The sequence below is a fragment of the Culex quinquefasciatus genome, chromosome 3, assembly GCF_015732765.1.
Source record: "Culex quinquefasciatus strain JHB chromosome 3, VPISU_Cqui_1.0_pri_paternal, whole genome shotgun sequence".
In the NCBI taxonomy this organism is placed as follows: Eukaryota; Metazoa; Arthropoda; class Insecta; order Diptera; family Culicidae; genus Culex; species Culex quinquefasciatus.
The window spans coordinates 62,375,900-62,399,520 of NC_051863.1; the positions used below are offsets into that span (position 1 = coordinate 62,375,900).

Below are 23,621 nucleotides of genomic sequence, written 5' to 3' on the forward strand. Positions count from 1 at the left end.
CTCCAAATGGTCCCAATTTTGAGATACACCCGTTTGAAATGTTAGTTTAGGCCAAAATTAGCTACTTTGTCGACTATTTTACAAAAGAACTATTGAATAAACAACTGAACCAATACATGTATCTTATAGTTCACGTTTTCCCCTTTCTGAAACACCCCTGGTTTTTAAAATTTGATTGTTTCTACGCATATTTATAGCCATTTTAAAATTATATTTTCAGTTGGTTCTCGTTCAAGTTTTTTCAACTTGCATGCAAGTCATATTATGCTGGGATATCAATAATATAAATCAAAAATGCTTTGCAGAACGTTAAAAAAGTATGTCTCGGTAATCTAATTGATCATATTTCATGTAATTTTGTCTGCTGAATCCATTCCTATCATTAGATTTTTTCAAAAAGGTCAGCTTTTTGAGTAAAAATTGAATTTTCGATGATTTTTTCAAAATAAAATCTATTTTATTCTAAAGTATGACTTAGAGATAACTAAATGTCGATGTCTCGTCAGTCTAATTGATCATTTTTTATGTATTTTTGTCTGCTGAATCCATTCCCATCATTGGATTTTTTCTTAAAGGTCAGCTTTTTTAGTAAAAATTGAATTTTCGATGATTTTTTCAAAATAAAATCTATTTTATGCTAAAGTATGACTTAGAGATAACTAAATGTCGATGTCTCGTCAGTCTAACTGATCATTTATAATGTATTTTTGTCTGCTAAATCCATTCCAGTTTTTGAGTAAAAATAGATTTTTTCAAAATAAAATCTATTTTATGAGCAGTTCTCTTTGAAATCGGCCGATATCGACCATTTTTATTTGTTGTATTTTTTTATTTGGCTCAAACTTTGTGGGGCCTTCCCTATGACCAAAGAAGCTATTTTGTGCCATTGGTTCACCCATACAAGTCTCCATACAATTTGGGCAGCTGTCCATACAAAAATGGTACGTAAAAATTTAAACAGCTGGAACTTTTGAGTGAATTTTCTGATCAATTTGGCGTCTTCGGCAAAGCTGTAGGTATTTTTAAGGACTATTAAGAAAAAAATATGTACACGGAAAAATTGCTGAATTTTTTATTACCTTTTTTCACAAAAACTCAAATTCTCAAAATACGTATTTTTTGATTTTCGAGATTTGTTATATGTTTTAGAGAACAAAAAACCTCATTTTTTGAGCCATAGATAAATATGGTCAAAAAATCTGCCGCCAAGTTATGAATTTTTGAAAAAAATGTGATTTTGGAAAAAATCGAAATTTCATACAAAACGAAATTAGACCTAATCATTTTATGTTAAATTTGATTTGCAATCGAAAAGTACTTTACAGATTTTTTGATAAAGGACTCCGTATTCAAGATATAGTCACCCAAAGTTTGATTTAAGCGAAATATTTGCAGTTTTTTTTAATTTTAAAAATATTGACCATGAGTGACTTTTTCTAAAAATTTCAATTTTTAAAAGATTCTGATCTTTGATTTTCTATGAAATTGTCAAAGAGACATAGAACAGCGGTTTAAACAAAAGAGAGAAAAATTGAGGTTGTCTAAATCTTACCCAAAATCCCCATAATTTTATAATGTCGATATTTATCTCAGCAACTTATGTTCCGATTTTCAATGTTAAAAAATAAAACATTCTTTACGAAAAAAAATCCGATCTTTTCAAAAACAAAATTTTCAAAAAAAAATCAAGAATAACATTTTTAAAGGGCGCGATATTGAATGTTTGGGTGGCTATATCTTGAAAACGGAGCCGTTTTTCAAAAATCTGTACTTTTCGATTGCAAATTAAATTTAACATAAAAAATCAAGTCAAATTTTGTTTTGTATGAAATTTTAATTTTTTTCCAAAAATTACTGCCTTTTCAAAAATTCATAACAAGGCGGCAGATTTATTGACCATACTTCTGTATGGCTCAAAAAATGGGGTTTTTTGTCCTCTAAAACTTTTCAACATTTGGGAATTTGAGTAATTGTAAAAAAATGTTAATAAAGAATTCGGCAATTTTTTCCGTGTACCTTTTTTCTCAATAGTCCTCAACAACTTAACAACTTTGCCGAAGACGCCAAATTGATCAGAAAATTCACTCAAAAGTTCCAGCTGTTTAAATTTTTACGTACCATTTTTGTATGGACAGCTGCCAAAATTGTATGGAGACTTGTATGGGTGAACCAATGGCACAAAATAGCTTCTTTAGTCATAGGGAAGGCCCCCACAAAGTTTGAGCCAAATCAAAAAATATAACAAAAAAAAAAAGGTCGATATCGGCCGATTTCAAAGAGAATTGCTCATAAAATAGATTTTATTTTGAAAAAATAATGGAAAATTCAATTTTTACTCAAAAACCTCACCTTTTTGAAAAAATCTTATGATGGGAATGGATTCAGCAGACAAAAATACATAAAAAATGATCAATTAGACTGACGAGACATCGACATTTAGTCATCTCTGAGTCCTACTTTAGCATAAAATAGATTTTATTTTGAAAACATCATCGAAAATTCAATTTTTACTCAAAAAGCTGACCTTTTTGAAAAAATCTAATGATAGGAATGGATTCAGCAGACAAAATTACATGAAATATGATCAATTAGATTACCGAGACATACTTTTTAACGTTCTGCAAAGCATTTTTGATTTATATTATTGATATCCCAGCATAATATGACTTGCATGCAAGTTGGAAAAACTTGAATGAGAACCAACTGAAAATATAATTTTAAAATGGCTATAAATATGCGTAGAAACAATCAAATTTTAAAAACCAGGGGTGTTTCAGAAAGGGAAAACGTGAACTATAAGATACATGTATTGGTTTAGTTGTTTATTCAATAGTTCTTTTGTAAAATAGTCGACAAAGTAGCTAATTTTGACCTAAACTAACATTTCAAACGGGTGTATCTCAAAATTGGGACCATTTGGAGCAATTCTGAACCCGGATTCGGATTCAGCAGGCAAAATTCTACTAGGAACACATATACTCGTCTCAGAGACAAGAAACATTTGATTTTTTGTTGAACTGTGTAATTGAACAAGTTGGACTTATGAATAACACACAACTGTGCATTTATTCTAGAGTCAGATCCATACAGCGTCAGTGTTTATTTGGTCGAAGTGTACTAATTCATTGGCAGATCTGATTCTAGTTGTAATGTACGACAAGACTACTGACGGACGTGACAGGACGAGGGCCCAGTTTAGAGGTTTCGACATCAACGATGTGCGGCTGGATCACCCTCCCAAAAAAAAAAAAAATGTCCTCTAAAACATATAAAAAAAATTAAAAATAGTGTTTTATTTTTGCAAATCAAGTTTCAGTGACAAAAAGTTAAATAAAAAATCACCAAAAATTTGTTTACCTTGTATCATTTTTTCAGTTTCAGCTTGATTTAAAATTACAAAAAATCGAATGACCGAAATCTGAGAGAACTGCTCATTTGCCTTAAATTGTTAAAAAAAATCACTGGGTTAATTTTGATTTTAACCCTTCAGCCCTGAATTTTCAAAAATATATTTTCAGTTAACCATTCAAAAATTATAGGCTACTTTAGAAAAAAATTTGGTCATATATGACTCATCTGAAAGGGATAAGGGGTCTAGCACATATCCCCGAACCACATTTTACTGAATTCCATTTCCCTGAAAATCATTTCCCCTAATTGGCCAGATCCCGGAATGCCATTTCCCGAATCGAGGAAAAAAAATGACACTTACGCTTAAGCAGAATTTCCTCATCCCATCATAAATTTCTCGAAAAGCCACTTCCCATGAGTTTCTCAGCTTTAAAAAAGCTCAGTTTTCCTTCTAAAGTATTAAAAAAAATTAAAAAAATACATATTTTTAATTCTTCTTTGTAGAATCAAATAAGGTTTAAAAGATGTCTTTTTTAGTGCACTAGAGCACCATCAGGCAGATGAGCAACTTTTTTTTTAAAAATCACAAAAACTCGTTTTCTTCAAATCTATTGGTTCAGTTGTTTGAAAATGTTTCGAAATGTGTTGAAAACTACTTATTCTTTGCTGTAAGACCATATTTCTGAAGTATGAAATACAAATTTAACACTTAAACTCCCAAGCTCGAGAAAAAGGGGGAGTTTCCATACAAATTCCCCCTTTTTCTCGAGCATGGGAGTTTAGGTGTTAAAATCTCTATATTATCAGATTTCTTCGATTGGCTCATTCAAAACCAAAACTCACAAACACCCATTTTCATTAAAAATATGGAAAATAATAAGACACTCGGTCTAATTACAATGTTTTGTTTTGTTTTTGAATAGTCATAACGTTTATAAACTTTTGTTGTGATTAAAATAAGATTTATCTGTAATTTATAAAAAAAGTGCTCCTGAATATTTAGTTGCTCATATGCCTAGGTGGTGCTCTGGTGCACCAAATGGAAAAGGTCGAAAAACAAACTCACAATATTATTCACAGGGATTCTTGTCCAATTTTTTTTTGAAATTAAATATGTCTTTATTAAACTTTCTTTAATAATTACATTTCTTTTACATGCTAAGTGGTATGGCTTAATGCTCTTCATCTTTGTTGTATTTTTCGTTTTATTATTAACTGATCACATTTATTTTATTTACTTCAAATTGTTTTACATTTTTGCATTGAATCGAATACATTTGGATAAAAAAGAAAAGAATACTTCAACAACTAATTCTAACTCCTAACTAAAAAAAATTGAAATATTCAAAATTATTAGAACGAGTAAACTACGAACTGTATTTTAAGATAAATCCTCCAAGCGTTCTTACTTGTTCCGCACGAGTTTTGCAACCACGCAGTGTTGTTATCATCTCGATTAGAGGTGGGCAAAACCGCTCCTTTTTAGGAGCCGCTCTTTTGAACGGCTCTTTCGCTCTTTTTCAAAATTTGGATGAAAAGATTTTTTTAAGAATCGTGTGATTTTATAAATTAATTGATAAAAAAATTAAAACTCAAAAGGAGAAGATGCCCTTGACAACCATATAGGTCTTAGTGTTAAGATTTCTACTCAAACATTCGAGTAATTGAATGACATCCAATCTTAAATCTAGGATGGTAGAAAAATTGCTATTATTTTTAAAATTGCGTTTATTTCTGCAAAAATTGAACTAATGGATAGTATTCTGTGAAAAATTCTGATTTAATTCGATAAAGTCTATAAACGCTAAAGTTTAATCGGATAAAAGGATTTTTTTCAGTGATCCCCGTGCACCGCGTTCAACCGCGTTCTCTGTTTTCTGTACTCGATCAAACACCAGCACCGCGTGTGCACCGCGTACAAGCAAACCTAAACTCTGCCGTGTACAGTCTGTACGCGCACACGAACCTCGAGTTTAAAACCGAACCTTGCACCCCGGGTACAAACCCCGTGCAAGCCGACGACGCAGAAAAGAGACAAAAATAGTTCCCTCACGCTCCCTCTGCTGTAAAGCGGTGTTTCATTCTCCGCTGCAGTCACACTACAGTGTTTGCCACAGAGAGAGTGAGAAGCAGTCATTTTTTCGTCTCTTTACACGCTCTTCGCTCGCACGGCGTTGTACCCGAGGTGTGCACCCCGTGTTTACACCGCGTGTAAACTTGAGTGCGCCGTGCGGGGAGAACTCGAACATGGCAGCCTGGTGTGTTTGAGGTTCATCTGCACTGAAAACTTGTACGGCGTGTACGGCGTGCGCGCGTTTCGGGAAGACTGATTTTTTTTTTCCAAAATCTAAAACTATTTAATGCATTTTTGGTAATATTTTACAAATTATGCAATTTGAAATACTCAAATTTGTATTCCGGTAATACTTTAATGTACAATTAGTTTTTTTTTATTTTGTTTCATTCACATTTGGGATAATTTTTTTATGCATTGAATTATTTGAAATTGCATTTTCAATTCTAAAAACAAATTTGATACTTGTATTTTTTAAAAATTCAATTAATTATTTTTATAACAAAGATCATTCCAGCTGGAAACGGTTCTTTTAAAAGACCGGAATTCAAAAAAAGAACCGCGGTTCTTTTTTTGTGAGCCACGGTTCGTTCGCTCTTTTCATTGAACCGGCTTTTTGAGCGGCTCGCTCTTATTTTGCCCACCTCTAATCTCGATGAAAATGTTCAGAAGTTCTTGTGGTTAAAACAGGTCACTACTGCCTACATCCGTTGATGCTGGTTGGTTTTCCCTCGGTTGCGGACTGAAGCCAGGAGGTGTTGTATTCTCTGCAACTTTTTGGCGCTGATTCAACGGCAATGTCTGCAGATTTGGAACCACTCGAACAGATCCCGCTCCAGGTGACGCCAAAGCAGGAAAATCCACGTCCGTGAAAGTTGGTGGTGTTTTGCGACGATTTGGTTGGTGCCTCGTCGTCGCTTGCTGCCGAATTTTCACAAACTCAGCTCGTTTTGGGCAGCTTCGATTCTTGGTCGAATGGTCGCCACCGCAATTGAAGCATTTCGCTTCGATGTTCTCGTTGATTGTGTTGCAAGCTTGAGTTTTGTGCTCACCTCCACAGGCTGCACAATGACTCTTGATGAAACAGTTCCTTCCACCATATCCAAACTGCAAACAGTTCGAACATTGTGTCACGTCACGGTGCACTGGACGATAACGTTCCCAAGTCACGATGATGTTGAAAATTGCCCGAAATGAACCAGGTACAGTTGATCACGATACTTGATGTCCTTGTTGTGTCTCGTCATCTTGAAGACTTCAATCACGTTCAACTTCAGAGATTTGAGCTCTTCTTTCAACACACTCACATCCATGTCATACAGGCCTCGGAGGACCTGTTTCATGGGGCGTTTACCTGGATCGTCATGGCTGTAATTTTCAATCTTTGTGTTGTTCAGGAAATCCCGGACGTAGTTGTAATCCTTTCTGATAGGTAGCAGAATTTTGAGTCCATCAGCACACAAGCGAATGGAGGCTCGTAAAGCACCAGATTTGATAAACCCGGTCAGCCACTTTCGCACCGAATCCGATGACGATGTTTTCACAAAAATGGGTGGCAACTTTTCTCGTCGTTCAATTTCTTCCTTCTCGCTCACGTCCACAGGGAGGGTAGCGAACAGGTTTCCAGACGGATTTTGAGCATCCTTGCTCAAACTGCCTGGCTTTGCAGGTAGCGCTTCGGCATTCTTTAGCTTCTTCAAATCTGCCGATCCTGCTGGTTTCTTGCCGTGAGGCATTTTTTGCACTTTTTAGCACTTATTCGGTGTTGGAGGGACGCACGTCTGACTCGCTGCTCTGTCAACCGCAGACTTGTGATTTTGAATTCGTTCAGTATTGCAAGGTAAAGAGCACTGAAACATCAAAATTAATTTGACTGCATCACATACATTCTGACTGAAGCTCAACCAACATTCAGTACTTACAGCATTTCAAACGAATGTCAAAACTTGCTTTGCAGCTTATCTGTATTTTCAAAACGTACTCTATTCTGAATGCATAAAAAAAAACTTGGAACCAAAAAAACCGGTGTGTTTAGAATGGAATGCAACCTGAGCCCGGAATCCTGGTTTCGATTTACGGGCCTTTTCGTTAACACACTCACTTTGCACACTAACACAACCAGGCGAGAGGCCTGTTGTAGAGAAATCCACTTAAGCCTGGTGCTATTCCGTGCTAATAAAAAGGAGGTTTCCAGCCACACACACTCTGTTGTTCCGCACACATCCTTGCGCTCTTGCGAGAAAAGAGTGTAAAGGATGGAGGAGTGTGTATTCAATGGCCTCCTTCAAACGGCTCCTGTTTTTATTACATCATATCAAAATGGAACGAAAGAAGGCGAACCTGGGTGTAAATTTATCCTGTGGCGAGAATTATTCATGAAAATAAGATTGTATAAATCGATGGAAAAAGAAAAGCTGTTTGACATTTACATTGATAAAATGTTACTTGCTCGCTAACACTTTAATGCTCGATATTACTCTAAATTATAATGCTTGTCGAGTGCTGAATTAGTGCTAGTTTTTTCTTCATCTCAATGATTTATGCGGTTATTGGAGATATCGTCTTAAGAGTTTTAACACCAAACCAATCGGTCACGATTTTTGCAGCGGTACCTAAAGAAAATTGTGGAGTCAGAACAAAAAAAGCTGTGTCGAGAAAGACCCTAACAACCATTCGTAAACCTTGTTTTTTTTTTCGTAACGGTGTTTTAGTTAGTTAAAGCTTTGTGTGCGATGTTCTGAGCTCTAGTTTGTGGAAAAATTCCTGAACTTGTAGGTGGAAAGTGTGCAGGGAAAAATCGAGTTGTGACTGAGCAGTTCTCTGTAAAATTGGTATCGAAAGTCGAAAATATGGCTAATGTTTCAAATCCGGGATACCAAAGATCATGATCTTCTAGTTTATGTTTATGTCGTATGTCCACGCATCCTTCCTCCCCTGTAGATTCTGTGATATGTGGTCGGAATCTGAAATTCCATATGATTCGACAATTCCGTCAGGGAAATAACGTAATGCTAAGGCTACCAACTGTACGGATTTTTTCCTTACCATACGGATTTTCGAACCTCTTCGCGGATTTTTAACAGACCGGAATTTTTGTAGGGAATTTTACGCATAATACGGATTTGTACGGAATTTTAACAACTTTTTAATCATTTCATTGCTTTTTTATTTGGTCGAAGCTTTTGTTAACTAGAAATTTTTATTTTTCTGTAAGTTTGATTTAAAAAGGTAGAGTTTTCCGGAGTTTCCTCAATTCAATCTTGTTTATCGATAGTTCTAGAGTTTTTTAACTATTGTCTTTCATATGCTGATAGAACCTTTTAAATAAAACTCTAGAATTGTTCTTTTAGAAATTCCTTACTAAATATATTTATCCATTTCCAAAGGCTTTCCAAGTCTTGTGAAAACATTTGAACATTTGAATTAACAAATCTAGAGTTTTTTTAAAGGTCCTATAAACTGTTGTGATTTACATGTTATAGGACCTTTTCAATAATAAAAAAACTCTGGAAAAGTGTTCGTGAAAACACTAAGAACGATATTATTCGTAAAAGCAAACTTGACGTAAACTTTTAAACGTTTAACAAAAAGAAACACACCGAAGAACATAATGATTTGATTCAAATCACGATGAAGTTATATTTATTTTGCAAAAACGTTATTTTTAAAAACATTTCTTTTTGATGTACGGATTTTTGCATTTAGCCTTACGTGAAGATTTGAATTTTGTTATGGAGGAATTTTCTGATGAAACTTTGACAGTTATGTGGGCTGGTCATACAGAATAAGTTGGTGAATATTTAGAAGATATTTTCTGATTTTGGTGTCTGAGGCATGATTTGGTTATGATTAGGATTTCTATATTTACAGGGTTGTTACGGACGGCGCGGATCGCGCGGATTTTCGCGCGGATATTTGGCGCGGATTTGCTGACTAATTTTGCTCAGGTGGGATTTCGCGCGGATGGCAATTTTGTGAATAAATAGATATAATTACTTTCAAGTTATTTAATATCAAGAATAACGAGAATTTCCTCCATTGAGTGCAATTTCAATTTCTTATAAATTTTTTTTCTGAAATGTTTGTTTGTATTTTCTTAATACGAACCGTCGAAAAATTAAGATGAAGATTATGTAAGATAAATGTATGGTTGAGATTTTCTTAAATTTAAACACTTTACTCAAAAATTTGAAAACAAAATTTTAAATCAATTTGAACCCGTAAAATGTAAAAATAAAAAGATCTTCAAAAATTAAAATTTAAATTTTAAATTCATAAAAAATCTTAAAAATTCTTAAAAATCTTCAAAATTTAAATTCTTAAATTTTTAGAAGAAAATATTTCAAATATTGGAAATGCAATTTGTTTCGAAATGAAATTTTAGTGAGGAATTTGGAATACAATCTGTATTAAAATTCAAAGATTTTGAATTTTTAGAATTTCGAAATCTAATATTTAATCATATTAAAATTTTAGATTTTGGTTTGTTTGAGCTTATATTTTTGAAGTTAAATTTCATTTATTAGATTTTTTAATTTTGTTTATATTGGTTTATAATTTTCTTTTTTATTTATATTGGTCAAAATTATTGTAGTGTCCCTCTGATTTGCAAAAAGGTTTTTTTTGGTGACACTTTTCTTGATGTTTCTTGAGGTATTTTTTAAAAGGATTTTTTGCTTTCATTCCTTCAAACATAAAACGAGTTTCATATTTTTAATAAAACACTTTCTGTATTAGTTTTTTTCTTTGGAAATAACATTTCTTAAATGTTGGTCCCAGTTTTTTTTATATGGCGCGGATTTCGCGCGGATTTGGCGCGGATTTTTTTTCGACTTTCCCGTAACAGCCCTGTATTTAGACCTCTAATCCAAATTGAAATCAGGGATCAGCGCGTATTTAATAATATGAGAAGATGGCATGTTTGAACACTACAGACCAATTCACTGCTGAGCAATTCTCTACCAAAACCGGAAATGGATTTTATTTGTATTTTTTTATTTGGCTCAAACTTTGTGGGGGTCTTCCCTATGACCAAAGAAGCTATTTTGTGCCATTGGTTCACCCATACAAGTCTCCATACAATTTTGGCTGCTGGCCATACAAAAATGGTACGTAAATATTCAAACAGCTGTAACTTTTGAGTGCATTTTCTGATCAATTTGGTGTCTTCGGCAAAGTTGTAGGTATTGATGAGGACTATTGAGAATAAAATAGGCACACGGAAAAAATAATTCGCACATTTTTTAATCAACTTTATTTAAAAAAAAAAATCAATTTCCCAAAATACGTAGTTTTTGAGTTTCGAGATTTTTTGATGTCTTAGGGGACAAAAACCCGCAACTTTTGAGCCATAGAGAAACATGGCCAAAAAATCAGCCGCTGAGTTATGAATTTTTGAAAAAATAGTGATTTTTGGAAAACATCGAAATTTTATGGAAAAACAAATTTTCCGAATTATCTTGATCAGAACAGTATAGCTCGGGTTCCTTGCAAGTGTCCTATTTTCTTACCTCCACGTTGGCTTGGTTTCGTCATCATGATGACAAAGTGTGACCTTGCTGGTGGCCTGTGGAAACGACTTGTAAAGCTATGACCAGCAATGGTCAGAGTCGAGACGGCTAAAAGAAAGGGGCGCGCCAATGTGGGACAGGGAAGTAATTTGTGATTGTAGACGGTATTGTTTTAATTCGCAGTATGTTGAGTCAACTGCTGTGGATGTACCTGAGCATCGCAGAACAGGGTTTCTCTTCTTTCCGATTTTATCTACCATCTATATTCTGTTTATTTTGTTTCAATGATTCTCTAATGCGCCTTCTGTTTATTATCGTCCATTTGTTTTCGATTTTACTTTAATTGATTCTCTTATTTCTCAACGCTTTTCCACTCTATTTACTAATTGATGCTACTGTAAAAAAAATTGATGCTACTGTAAATCAATTTTGTTTATCTTTATTTATCTATTTGAATAATTTTTCATCTGTCCTATAAATTGCACAATCTAAGCTTGTTTGTTAACTCTATTTATTAGCTTTTGCTAATTTCTTTATCTACTTCATAAATTACTATCTTTCTTTTACTATTGATTCTTCAAATAGTATATTTCTCTCACTGTCCATTGTTTTCAATCTTCACCCTTTTCTTTAAAACAAGTGAGGTTCGAGCCCTTACTCAATTTTTGGAATGATCAAAGAATTAACACAAATATTACTATTGTACTTTTGGTAAACTTTATAACATGCTTAGGACCAAAAATTGTAACAAAACACCGCGACAAAAGAAATATGCAGGCCAAGGGTGCATGATACTGATGATACTCGTCGGTTGACACACCTAGGCGAGGAACATCCCGGAAGGAGCCCAACTACATCCGTAGTGCAGTTTGGACAAAACAGCATGGCCCTTGTTCCTTGCAAGTGTCCTATTTTCTTACCTCCACGTTGGCTTGGTTTAGTCATCATGATGACAAGGTATAACCTAGCTGGTGGCCTGTGGAAACGACTCGTAAACCTTTGACCAGCGAGGGTCAGAGTAGAGACGGCTAGAAGAAAGGGGCGCGTCAATGTGGGAAAGGGAAGTAATTTGTGATTGTAGACGGTATTGTTTTGATTCGCAGTATGTTGAGTCAACTGCTGTGGATGTACCTGAAACATCGCACAACGGGGTTTCTCTTCTCTTCATTCTCAGCTACCACCTAGGGGAACTATACCCTTTCTCAGCCTATTTCTATTATCGGCCTATCAGCACTTTGATCATGAATTACAGCTTATATAAAGTGTTTTTGACTGTTCCAAAGTAATAAATAGCTCAAATAAAAGTGAGCAAGCAACTCTCCATTGTTGAAACATCTGAAAATGTTGATTTAATAGCAGAAACGGCAAAAGTGATGAGAATTGGTCGAACGGCTTAGTGTGATTAAAATGGGTATATTTCCCCTATCTTCTGTTTATTTTGTTTCACTGATTTTCTAACGTGGCTTCTGTTTACTATCCTCCATTTGATTTCGATTTTATTCATTTGATTCTCTTATTTCTCAACGCTTTTCCACTCTATTTTACCAATTGATGCTGCTGTAAAAAAACTGTCTGCTTTCCCTTAATTTGGCAGCGATGTCAATTTTGTTTATCATGTGCCTTTTCTTTATTTATCTATTTGAATAATTTTTCATCTGCCCTATAAATGGCCCTCAATACAATCTAAGCTTGTTTGTTACTTCTATTTATTAATTATTGTTAATTTCTTTATCTACTTCATAAATTACTATCTTTCTTTTACTATTGATTCTTCAAATAGTATATTTCTTTCACTGTCCATTGTTTTCAATCTTCACCCTTTTCTTCAAACAAATGAGGTTCGAGCCCTTACTCAATTTTTGGAGTGATCAAAGAATTTACACAAATATTACTATTGTACTTTTGAAAAACTTTTATAAAATGCTTAGGACCAAAAATTGTAACAAAACACCGCGACAAAAGAAATAGCAACAAATAAACAGACTCAACAATTGGAAAGATTTCACGAGAAACAATACACAGTAAAATAACAACTATTTTTTGAATTCAAACTAAATATAAAACAGTTTTTGCTTTAATGAAAGTTGATAAGCACACTTTAAATGGTTAGGCGCTTATACTTACATCAAACCCTACTTGATGTACCACCCCCGGCCAAGTTAAAATGCGTAACCGGAAAAGAAGGTGTACATGCCTGGCACGAACACTCAAAGCGTGTTCTAGCGTGTTGCTCGTACTGACTCAGAGCAAGGGTGAGATGTAGGTGTAAGGGCAGTGCGTGTTCGTCGGGAACCTAGTGCATAAGATCGGTCAAGGCCCGTTCTTACATTGAAAATTGCAAAGGGACCATCCATAAACCACGTGGACACTTTTTGAGAATCTGTCACCCCCTCGTGGACAATTGTCCATACAAAAAAACTTTTTGTATGGATCATGGACAATCGCCATACCCCCTTAAGTGTCCACGTGGTTTATGGATGGTCCAAAATTGCGAATTGCGATTTGTTTATCTGGTAACCCTGTCATACGATGTTCATGACCAAATTACCAATTATTTTATGTAAGGGCCTAACTGATAACTGTTATTTTCTACTACTTATTGAATACTACAGCTAAAAAAGTTTCTCCAAACTAACAAAAAGCAAGAATTACCAGAGAATCTCTGCTCCGACTGCCAACAATGGGACCTTCGGAGTCACTTCGGCTAGAGCCGACTCCATTGTCCGATATCATTCCCTCCAACCCATGGGAGCTTGTGTGCGGCGATTGATGTTTCTTTTGCTTGAAAAAAAGGGGAACCTTCTCTCCCCGAGGGGGTGGAGTACGGTTGGGGAAAAACTGGAGTGACGACCCTCTGTGTGTGTGTGTGCTCTTGTATTTCTTGTGTCGAGAGCATTGAAACAAACGAAAATCTTGAAAAGAAGAGCATTAATTCAAGTTCTTTTTTTTTTCTTTCTTTCTCGCCCTTCTTGTTCGATCCATGACGACGACGACCGTGAACATCAACGACGAACCCCGCTGCAGGTTATGGCAAACTTGAATTTCCAACAGCCTCCGAGAAGTATACCAAGTAGTGCATCGTTGAGTGGGAGAGGAGGTACTGCGGGTGGCTTCGGTAATAGCTCATTATCGGGCCATGTCACACCAACGTCTGGTATGTTTCCAAGTGCAGCAACGGGGGGAGCCGGAGCCGGAAGCTTCGGAGCAAGTCAACCACCTCACTCGCAGCAGCAGCAGCAACAGCAGCAGGGACAAGGGCAGCAGCAGCAGCAGGCTCCGATTGGTGGCTCCGGCCAGCAAAGCCAGCAGCAGCAACCCCCGCAGCTATCGCCGAGTTCTGCGCGGAATGGCAGCGTCGGTTCGGGAGCGTCGAGTGGGGGCGGCGGTGGCGGCGGCCTCGGTGGGATCGGTTCCAGCGTCGGTAGTGGTGGTAGCGTGGTTGGCGGAAGCAGTTCTAACAATCCAGCGACGACCTCTAGTGCGAGCACCAACGGTTCCCAGCAGCAGCAGCTTTCCTCCTCGAACTCTGTGTCTGCGGCGGCGGCGGCAGCGGCAGCAGCAGCGGCGGCCAGTGGGGCGGCGAACGCGAGGAGTAACCTGTTCGGTGGACAACGAGGCTTCGCGGACCGAAGGGCGATGCCGGCGGGGCTCGGTGGAACGATGGTGAGTGAACAATGATGCAAACTATTCTTCAACAGTGCCCAAATCGACAGAGACATTTCGTTTTGGCGTTTAAGCCAGTTTTGTTTTTAAATTCGCATTAAATTAACAGCTGCTCAATGACGAAACTCGTGGAAGTGTGTGTGTGCTCTTTCCAAAATAAGGGCTTTTTTCGACTAGCACTCTACTACCACTGAGTAACAAGAGGCATCGCGCTTTACCCTGAAATTACGGTTTGATTTCCTTCCTGTTTTGCGTTTGCGCCACTGTCTGTAGATATGGTGTTTTTTTTTTACTTTTTTGTTTCTGTCTGGTCGGGCCCGAGTTGTGCTTGTTTCTTTGGCTCGGTTGTTCGTGTTTGGGCACATTTTTGGAGAAATTCGACAATTGTGTCACTGCTTTTCAGTGCATTTCTTCAAGTGTGATTAACGGCATCACTTGGGTATAGGAGTTTTCTGAGGTATGACGGATCGTACATCTGTCGAGAGTATTGTTAGAACGCTATTATCGCCATAATTGATGATTCGGCTATTATGCCAAATCCAGTAATCCGAAAAATCGCTTTTTAGTATTCACCAAGTCTTCGCCAAGGCAATTTCAAAGGGAATTGAATATTAGCCGTTTGGTTTTTCGCATCGGCAGCCAAAACTAAACAATATTTTAGTGAAATTCAAATTTCAGAACCACTGGCACTGGTTACTGGTGACTGTCAAATGAGTTGCTACTCCGTTATTGACAAATAAGCTGTAAAGTTGCAGATCACTATTTTATTAGTCAATACCGGCGCCTTCCCAAGAAGCCTGCAGCTCAACAACAACAGGAAGGATTGTTACACCAATACTAGCATTTGCAGACTCATCAGATATGAAGTTTGTCGCTCCATTATTGACGACACCGGATGAGATCGTTGAATCCTCAGCATCTCATCTAAGCATATTGTTAATGATATGCTTCTTTTCTTTCTGTTAGTAGGATAAGGTAATGGGTTTTCGATGCCTCCCGAGCTACGATGCTATGGGAACGACTTAACCTTCCTACGGTATTGGGGTCCTTTTAGGCCTTTTTGCCTTCCTCACTGAGGTAAGGCTCCTGCTCTGAAAATTAACTTTTTATTAACACTCAAACGCTCGGGTAGTCATTTGAGCCTATTGGTTTCTCTTGAAAATCTCATATCTTTTGGTAGAATTGACCAATTTGGATGCTTCCAATTGCAAAAGATTGCCACTTTTACCGGAGATATTTCGGATTCCGTTGGGGTACCTTGGCCCACCTATATGGGTTTTTGGTCAATAGGGGAACTATACCCTTTCTCAGCTTATTTCTATTATCGGCCTATCAGCACTTTGATCATGAATTACAGCTTTTATAAAGTGTTTTTGACTGTTCCAAAGTAATAAATAGCTCAAATAAAAGTAAGCAAGCAACTCTCCATTGTTGATACATCTGAAAATATTTATTTACTAGCGGAAAACGGCAAAAGTGACGAGAATTGCTCGAACGGCTTAGAGTGATTAAAATGGGTGTATTTCCTTAATAACAAAAACTTTTCCACAGAAAAATGCCGAAAATGATGCGAAACTTCAAGGCATCATCCTAATACATCTTCATCCTGCATAGATACATGACATGCTCAATACCTTCGGGCACCGGAGCCGGTTCCAGTTGGTGTTTAAACCTCGAAGAGCCACCTTCATGTCTACATATCGACTCGGAATCGAAAACTAAACAAATGTCTGTGTGTGTATGTGTGTCTGGATGCATGTATTGTCCCACACAAATTGACACTTCTTTTTCTGACCACGGGTTTAACCGATTTTGGTCAAACAGGTTGCATTCGACTCGGTTTGGAGTCCCATTTTTTTTTTGGGTTAAAATGTTGGTCGTCGTTGATCATGGCCGTTCATGGTCACCCGCGACAGACACGGACGACGAAACAAAGAGAAACGCAAAATGTAACTTTTTCAAAACTTTTTTTTTTCGTAAAATTGCGATACACGTGTTATAACCAAACCCCTTATGCTTATATATCAAATTTTTTGTAATTGTCTGTTCTACAACTTTGTAGAACATTGTTACACTCTAAAACATAACCCTGTAAAGTTAGAAAAAACACGAAATTTTAAAATGAAAATTTTTGTTCTAAATAAAAAATGACCCTTCTGGGTCAATGTAGATTCGAAAAGTACATTGAATTTCCCATAAAATGGCATGTTGCAAAATTTTTCACAGTCGAGTAACGGAAATTGGGAGAATTTTTAAAACTTTTTTAGTGTTTTTTTCGATGAAAAATACGTTTTTTCGGAATTCTGAGTACGCCATCAAATCGGGCGTCTAATTTTACATAAAAGTCCCTTTGACACCAAATTTCTATCTCATCACCCTTTCAGGCTGCAAATTATTGAAAAACACCTCTTTTTTCGCATGTTCAAAAATGGAAGGGGTCGTACCGCCCCTCCGTCACCAGATATCAAAAAACGGACCTCGGATTCGTGATCAGGGACAAAAGTTACCCCTTAGGACAAAGTTTCACGCAAATCGAAGAGGGGTCGGGGCAACTGCTGTGTGAGTTGGCGGAGAATTACCCTTATATTTTTGACGGGTTTTGACTATTAAGACATATTTGTAGATAAAGGAAAAGCATTTTCAATAAAACTATCCATTTTTAATCAAAATGCTGTTAACTACCGTTTTGACAACATTCTTTACTGTGATATAGCAAAACTCATTGAATAGTATGAAATCCTATCAAACTTTTCATAACTTTTCGCTAATTTAATAGTGTTTACATAATTCTGATTTACTTATTCTAATCGAAATACACAAACTAATTTTTTTTGTACCAAATTGTGTTTGTTTTGTAGTAAAAATTTATAGTTTTTCATAAAATGTGGTCGCAATAATATGAAATTCACTGAGCCAAAATATGAAATTTTTAAACAGCATTTTTCTTCACATTTGAAACCTGATTTTTTCACCCAAAATAGTTATGATGTTCAGAGAAGTCTGTTGAACCAACCATGAAGGTGTTTGGGTGCATTTAGCAAAGGTATTAAGTTAATTTATAGCATTGTCCGTCTTAACCCGCGTATTTCATATATACACGATTTCAATTATTTTTTTTTAATTGCTGAAAAGTATTGAAAATTGGTTTTTAGACCAACTAATTTATGTCATTTCTATAATGGACTAGTAGTAGAACAATATTTACGTAATTTGAGATCTAAATAATCTGTTGTGTAAATTTTATTAGACTTCTCCCTTAGGGTGGCTGTCTTACCCCCATCTCCCCTAAGTCAAAGCGCCATGTCCTGTCGCAACCAATCAAGCTGAGCAGTTCTCTAGGATTTCGGTCATTCGATTTTTTTTGTATTTTTTAATCCGACTGAAACTTTTTTGGTGGCTTCGGTATGCCCAAAGAAGCCATTTTGCATCATTAGTTTGTCCATATAATTTTCCATACAAATTTGGCAGCTGTCCATACAAAAATGATATGTGAAAATTCAAAAATCTGTATCTTTTGAAGGAATTTTGCGAAAAATCGGACCATTAGTTGCTGAGATATCGACATTGAAAAATGGTGGGCTGTTTGTGTGAGAGAGGACATAACTAAAACATATCTAAAAATAAAAAAAAATTAAAAATAGTGTTTTTTTGCAAATCAAGTTTTAGTGATTAAAAGTTAAATAAAAAAAATGACCAAATTTGTTTTTACCGTGTATAATTTTTTTCCAGTGTAGTCCATATCCATACCTACAACTTTGCCCAAGACACCAAATCGATCAAAAAATTCCTTCAAAAGGTACAGATTTTTTAATTTTCATGCATCGTTTTTGTATGGACAGCTGCCAAATTTGTATGGAAAATTATATGGACAAACTAATGATGCAAAATGGCTTCTTTGGGCATACCGAAGCCACCAAAAAAGTTTCAGTCGGATTAAAAAATACAAAAATTAAAATTGAAGAAAAAAGACCGATTTCGTAGAGAATTGCTCAGCTTATATTTGGGATTCGGGCTCAGTACACCTAGCGGATTATGACCTGAAATGCCCGCGAAATTGCCACGTTTTGTTACACCCTAATCAACAGCAATACCAAATTTGAGCTTGATCAAAAAAAGTTGATTTCAATTTTACAAATTTGTTGTGTACAATTGAAGTGAAATGTGTAAAATTCGAAGATGTGACTTCCGAGCTTCGATGCTATGAGATGGACGTATGGAAAAATATTCCTTACTTTTCTAAAAAAGTTTTCTTTATGTTTGCTATACATGGCAAAGTTAATATTTGCTCTCAAAACACACGAGCAAGATTATCTCAAAATTCATAAACATGATTCATGTCTCAAGTTTCCGAATTCCAAGAATTGCACAAATTTCTTCCTTTCAACGTTGCACGTTGTGGTAGAGCTCTTACATGTTTCCCCCTTAATTTATAATGTTGAACCGATTATGTGACTGCTCTGCACGCGCGTACGACGCGACCAGGCCGAAGCCCATTCATGTTTCGCACATTTGTCATACACAAACACACATGCACGATGGTATGGTATGAGTGATTGTGACGTCGCCAAGCGGCGGCGGATTCACGGCCAGTCATTCAGCAATCGACCTGTGAAATGACGACGCGTTATGCTCTTGCCCCCCCCCAACCCCTTCCTCTGGTGCTTGGCGCTCCACGTGGTAGATTCGCAACGCGGTCATTGAGTTAAAATGTGCAATTTTGTTTGGGGGTAGAATTTGCATTTGCTGTTTTTTTTAAGTATTCGCTTGAACAATTTGGAAATTTTGCAATGTTCGAAACTAAACGAGAAAAAAAATATATTTAAACGTTGACCACTCTCCCCTAAAACACACACTGGCACTAGTCGGGGCTCGAGTCATTCAGCGTTAAAATAAAATGTATAGTTAGCGGGAGCTAGTTTGCATATCAAGATCGGAGGGGGCGAGCTGGCCCTAAGAGTGATGCCACCACCGTTGCGTTGCTTGGGCTCTGGTCATTAAATTGTGGAGAGAGGAGTTTAATTTCGATCAAAGTTATGTTAGGGCCTCGCTACTAGTTACACTGAAAACACTGTAAATTCGACTTTTTCAAAACATTTACCGCAAATTTTGCCATTGTTGTTCACTTCTCTCGTTCTCGAAATAAAATCTACAGAAACACTTTTGTGTTGTTCGAATTAAACATCATTTCTCAAGCCGCGTTCTCTCAGCTGTCGATTAAATCGCAGACGTTTGGATTGAAATGCGCGCCTCCGTTGCACATTATTGTGCGTTTCGAAGCGAAGCTCTGCTCACACTCTCCACTGAATTTTGTGCGCACAAATTGTGCATATATGCTAATGTGTGTCGGATATAAATATCGGGCACAATTTAATGTGCTGCGCACAGTAGAAAATGTAAAATTGAATGCAATGTTGAGATTCAAATTACGTTATTTTTATGTGACCCCTGCCACTGACCGGGTTGCCAAATCATCAAATTTAGTATGACAAGTCAATGTGTAATTTTTACCAGAACTCCACATCATTCCACTTAAAAAGGTTAAGTAAGTTTTACATAGGAGCAATTCTCTGAGATTTCGGTCATTCGATTTTTTTTTGTATTTTTTAATCCGGCTGAAACTTTTTTGGTGCTTTCGGTATGCCCAAAGAAGCCATTTTGCATCATTAGTTTGTCCATATAATTTTCCATACAAATTTGGCAGCTGTCCATACAAAAAATATATATGAGAATTCAAAAATCTGTATATTTTGAAGGAATTTTTTGATCGATTTCGTGTCTTCGGCAAAGTTGTAGGTATGGATAAGGACTACACTGAAAAAAAATGATACACGGTAAAAAAATTGTGATTTTTAATTTAACTTTTTGTCACTAAAACTTGATTTGCAAAAAAAACACTTTTTTATATATGTTTTAGGGGACATAAAATGCCAACTTTTCAGAAATTTCACGGTTGTGCAAAAAATCTTTGACCGAGTTATGAATTTCCGAATCAACACTATTTTTTTCAAAAAATCGAAATATTGGTAGCAAAAATTTTTCAACTTAATTTTTCAATGTAAAATTGAATTTGCAATCAAAAAGTACTTTAGAGAAATTTTGATAAAGTGCACCGTTTTCAAGTTATAGCCATTTTTATGTATTTTTTTTAAATAGTCGCAGTTATTGATTTTTTAAAAATAGTGCCCATGTTTGCTAACTTTTGAAAAAAAATATTTTTGAAAAGCTGAGAAAATTCTCTATATATTGCTTTTTCTGGACTTTGCTGAAACGACCCTTAGTTGCTGAGATATTGCCATGCAAAGGTTTAAAAAGCAGGAAAATTTATGTTTTCTTAGTCTCACCCAATGGGTTCCATTTTCTAATGTTGATATCTCAGCAACTAATTGTCCGATTTTCAATGAAAACATGAAACATTCGTAAAATTTTAAGATCTTTCCGAAAAAAATATTTTTTTTTTAAATCAAGACTAACATTTCAAAAAGGCGTAATATTGAATGTTTGGCCCTTTTAAAATGTTCGTCTTGATTTGATAATTTAAAAGTATTGTTTTCGGAAAGATCGGAAAATTTCACGAATGTTTCATATTTTAACAATGAAAATCGGACCATTAGTTGCTGAGATATCGACGATAGAAAATGGTGGGTTGTTTGGGTGAGACTAAGAAAACATCAATTTTCCTGCTTTTTAAACCTTTGCTTGGCAATATCTCCTAAATATGGCTATATCTCGAAAACGGTTCACTTTATGAAAATTTCACTAAAGAACTTTTTGATTGCAAATTTGATTTTACATCGAAAAATTTAAGTTGAAAAATTTTTGCGACCAATATTTCGATTTTTTGAAAAAATAGTGTTGATTCAAAAATTCATAACTCGGTCAAAGATTTTTTGCACAACCTGGAAATTTCTGAAAAGTTGGCGTTTTATGTTCCCTAAAACATATAAAAAAATAAAAAAAAATAAAAATAGGGTTTTTTTTTGCAAATCAAGTTTTAGCGACAAAAAGTTAAATTAAACATCACCAGTTTTTTTTTACCGTGTATCATTTTTTTCAGTGTAGTCCTTATCCATACCTACAACTTTGTCCAAGACACCAAATCGATCAAAAAATTCCTTAAAAAGATACAGATTTTTTAATTTTCATACATCATTTTTGTATGGACAGCTGCGAAATTTGTATGGAAAATTATATGGACAAACTAATGATGCAAAATGGCTTCTTTGGGCATACCGAAGCCACCAAAAAAGTTTCAGAAGGATTAAAAAATACAAAAATTTAAATTCAAAAAAAAGATCGATTTCGTAGAGAACTGCTCAGACTTTCGGTTTCAGACAGGGTTGCCAGATTTTCAATAAATGTTCACCACAGGTCTGCCAATTACTCTTACTTAGAGTAGATGTCTTTATTTTGGGACTACTAAGCAGACATATGAATGAAAAAAAAAGTGTTTAAAAAGGCATTTTAAACCAGTCCAGTTGTTTTGTTTTCATTAAGTAGGCATTAGACTATGCCAAATTCGCAAACTTGCTGGCGGCAAACTCTTGCGGCTGTTTTGCTGTTTTTGACAGTAGAACTTTCAAAATATTTTATATATCAAATATTAAAAATCTATTTTTTATATTGTCAAAATGTTTTATTTTTTACGTTAAGATCAAAATTCGTTTTTATAGGTGAGCAATTCTCTAGCAAAACCAGAAATGGAAATTTTATTTGTATTTTTTATTTCGATCAAACTTTGTCGGGGCTTTTCCAATGAACAAAGCAGCCATTTTGTGTCATTGGTTCCCCCATACAAGATGACTATTCAGATGGTCGATTTTTCCTTTACTTTTCTTCATTAAAAAATGCAGAGAGAGGACCAAAGTCCACAACTTTTGAATCATAGAGATGGTCAAAATGTCAAAAAATTTGCCGATGTCTCAGCAACTAATGGTCCGATTTTCAATGTTAAAAAGGAAACATTCGAAAAAAAAATCCGATCTCTTCGTAAGCAATATTTTCATTTTTTTTAATCAAAACAAATTATTTCAAAAGAGCGTTTTTAAAATGACAGTCTTGATTAAAAATGTTTGAAAATATTGTTTTCGAAAAGATCGGAAATTTCACAAATGTTTCATTTTTTAACATTGAAAATCGAACCATTAGTTGCTGAAATATCGACATTAGAAAATGGAAGGGTTAGGAGGAACTTAAGGAGCCATTACATTACTGCAAACAAACAAACAAACTCGCACTTTTTGACAGTTTGCCTGCTTTGTTTGTTTGTCTGGATTTGTTTGTACAAACGCCAACATTTTGCCTTGTTTGCGAGTTTGGCAAACTGTCAAACTCGAAAAAGTGCGTTTGTTTGTTTGCGGTAGTGTAATGGCTCCTTTAGAAAACTGAAATTTTTCTACTTCTTTTTTAGGCCGCTGTTTCTCAGCAATCAGATGCTTAATCTTCAATGTCTCTTAGACAATTTTATAGCAAATTATCTGAACTAAAAAAAACGGAAATGGTAACGATGTTTATAAATCGAGAAACTGCCAATATTTCGCTGAAATCAAACTTTCGGTGGCTTTATAGAAAAATCTGTAAAGTAATTTTCGATTGCAAATTCAAATTAACAAAAAAGGTGGTCAAAAAATGATAAGTATAAAATTTCAATTTTTTTTTCTTAAACTCGTGGTTTTTTCAAAATAATAAATTGGCGGCATATTTTTTTACATACTTCTCTATGGTTCAAAAGTGGCGGGGTTTAGTCCCCCAAAACTAGAGGTGGGCAAAACCGCTCTTTTTTTTTTGGAGCCGCTCATTTTCGTTCGCTCATTAAAAAAAACCGCTCTTTTGAACGGCTCTTTCGCTCTTTTTTCAAAGTTTGGATAGAAAGGTTTTTTTAATTAATTTAATGAATAATGATTTTAAAGGTTTTTTAACATTGAACTTTTATAAATTGTTTGATAAAACAAATTAAAACTGAAAACGAGAAGATAACCTTGGAAACCATAGGTCTTGGTGGTCTCTTTGTCAAGATTTCTACTCGA

At 35.5% G+C, this 23,621-nt stretch overlaps 1 protein-coding gene across 3 annotated transcripts in view; it reads left to right on the forward strand.

Moving 5' to 3' along the window:
• The window catches only part of LOC6039526 (regulator of gene activity), a 51,876-nt gene that overhangs the window by 13,735 nt on the left and 14,520 nt on the right, over nucleotides 1-23,621 (forward strand). For all 3 annotated transcript variants that reach the window (XM_038262861.1, XM_038262860.1, XM_001849075.2), the window contains exon 3: nucleotides 13,960-14,598. In XM_038262861.1, the coding sequence (XP_038118789.1) occupies nucleotides 13,963-14,598 (636 nt within the window). In that variant the 5' untranslated portion in view covers nucleotides 13,960-13,962. The remainder of the gene's footprint in view (nucleotides 1-13,959; nucleotides 14,599-23,621) is intronic.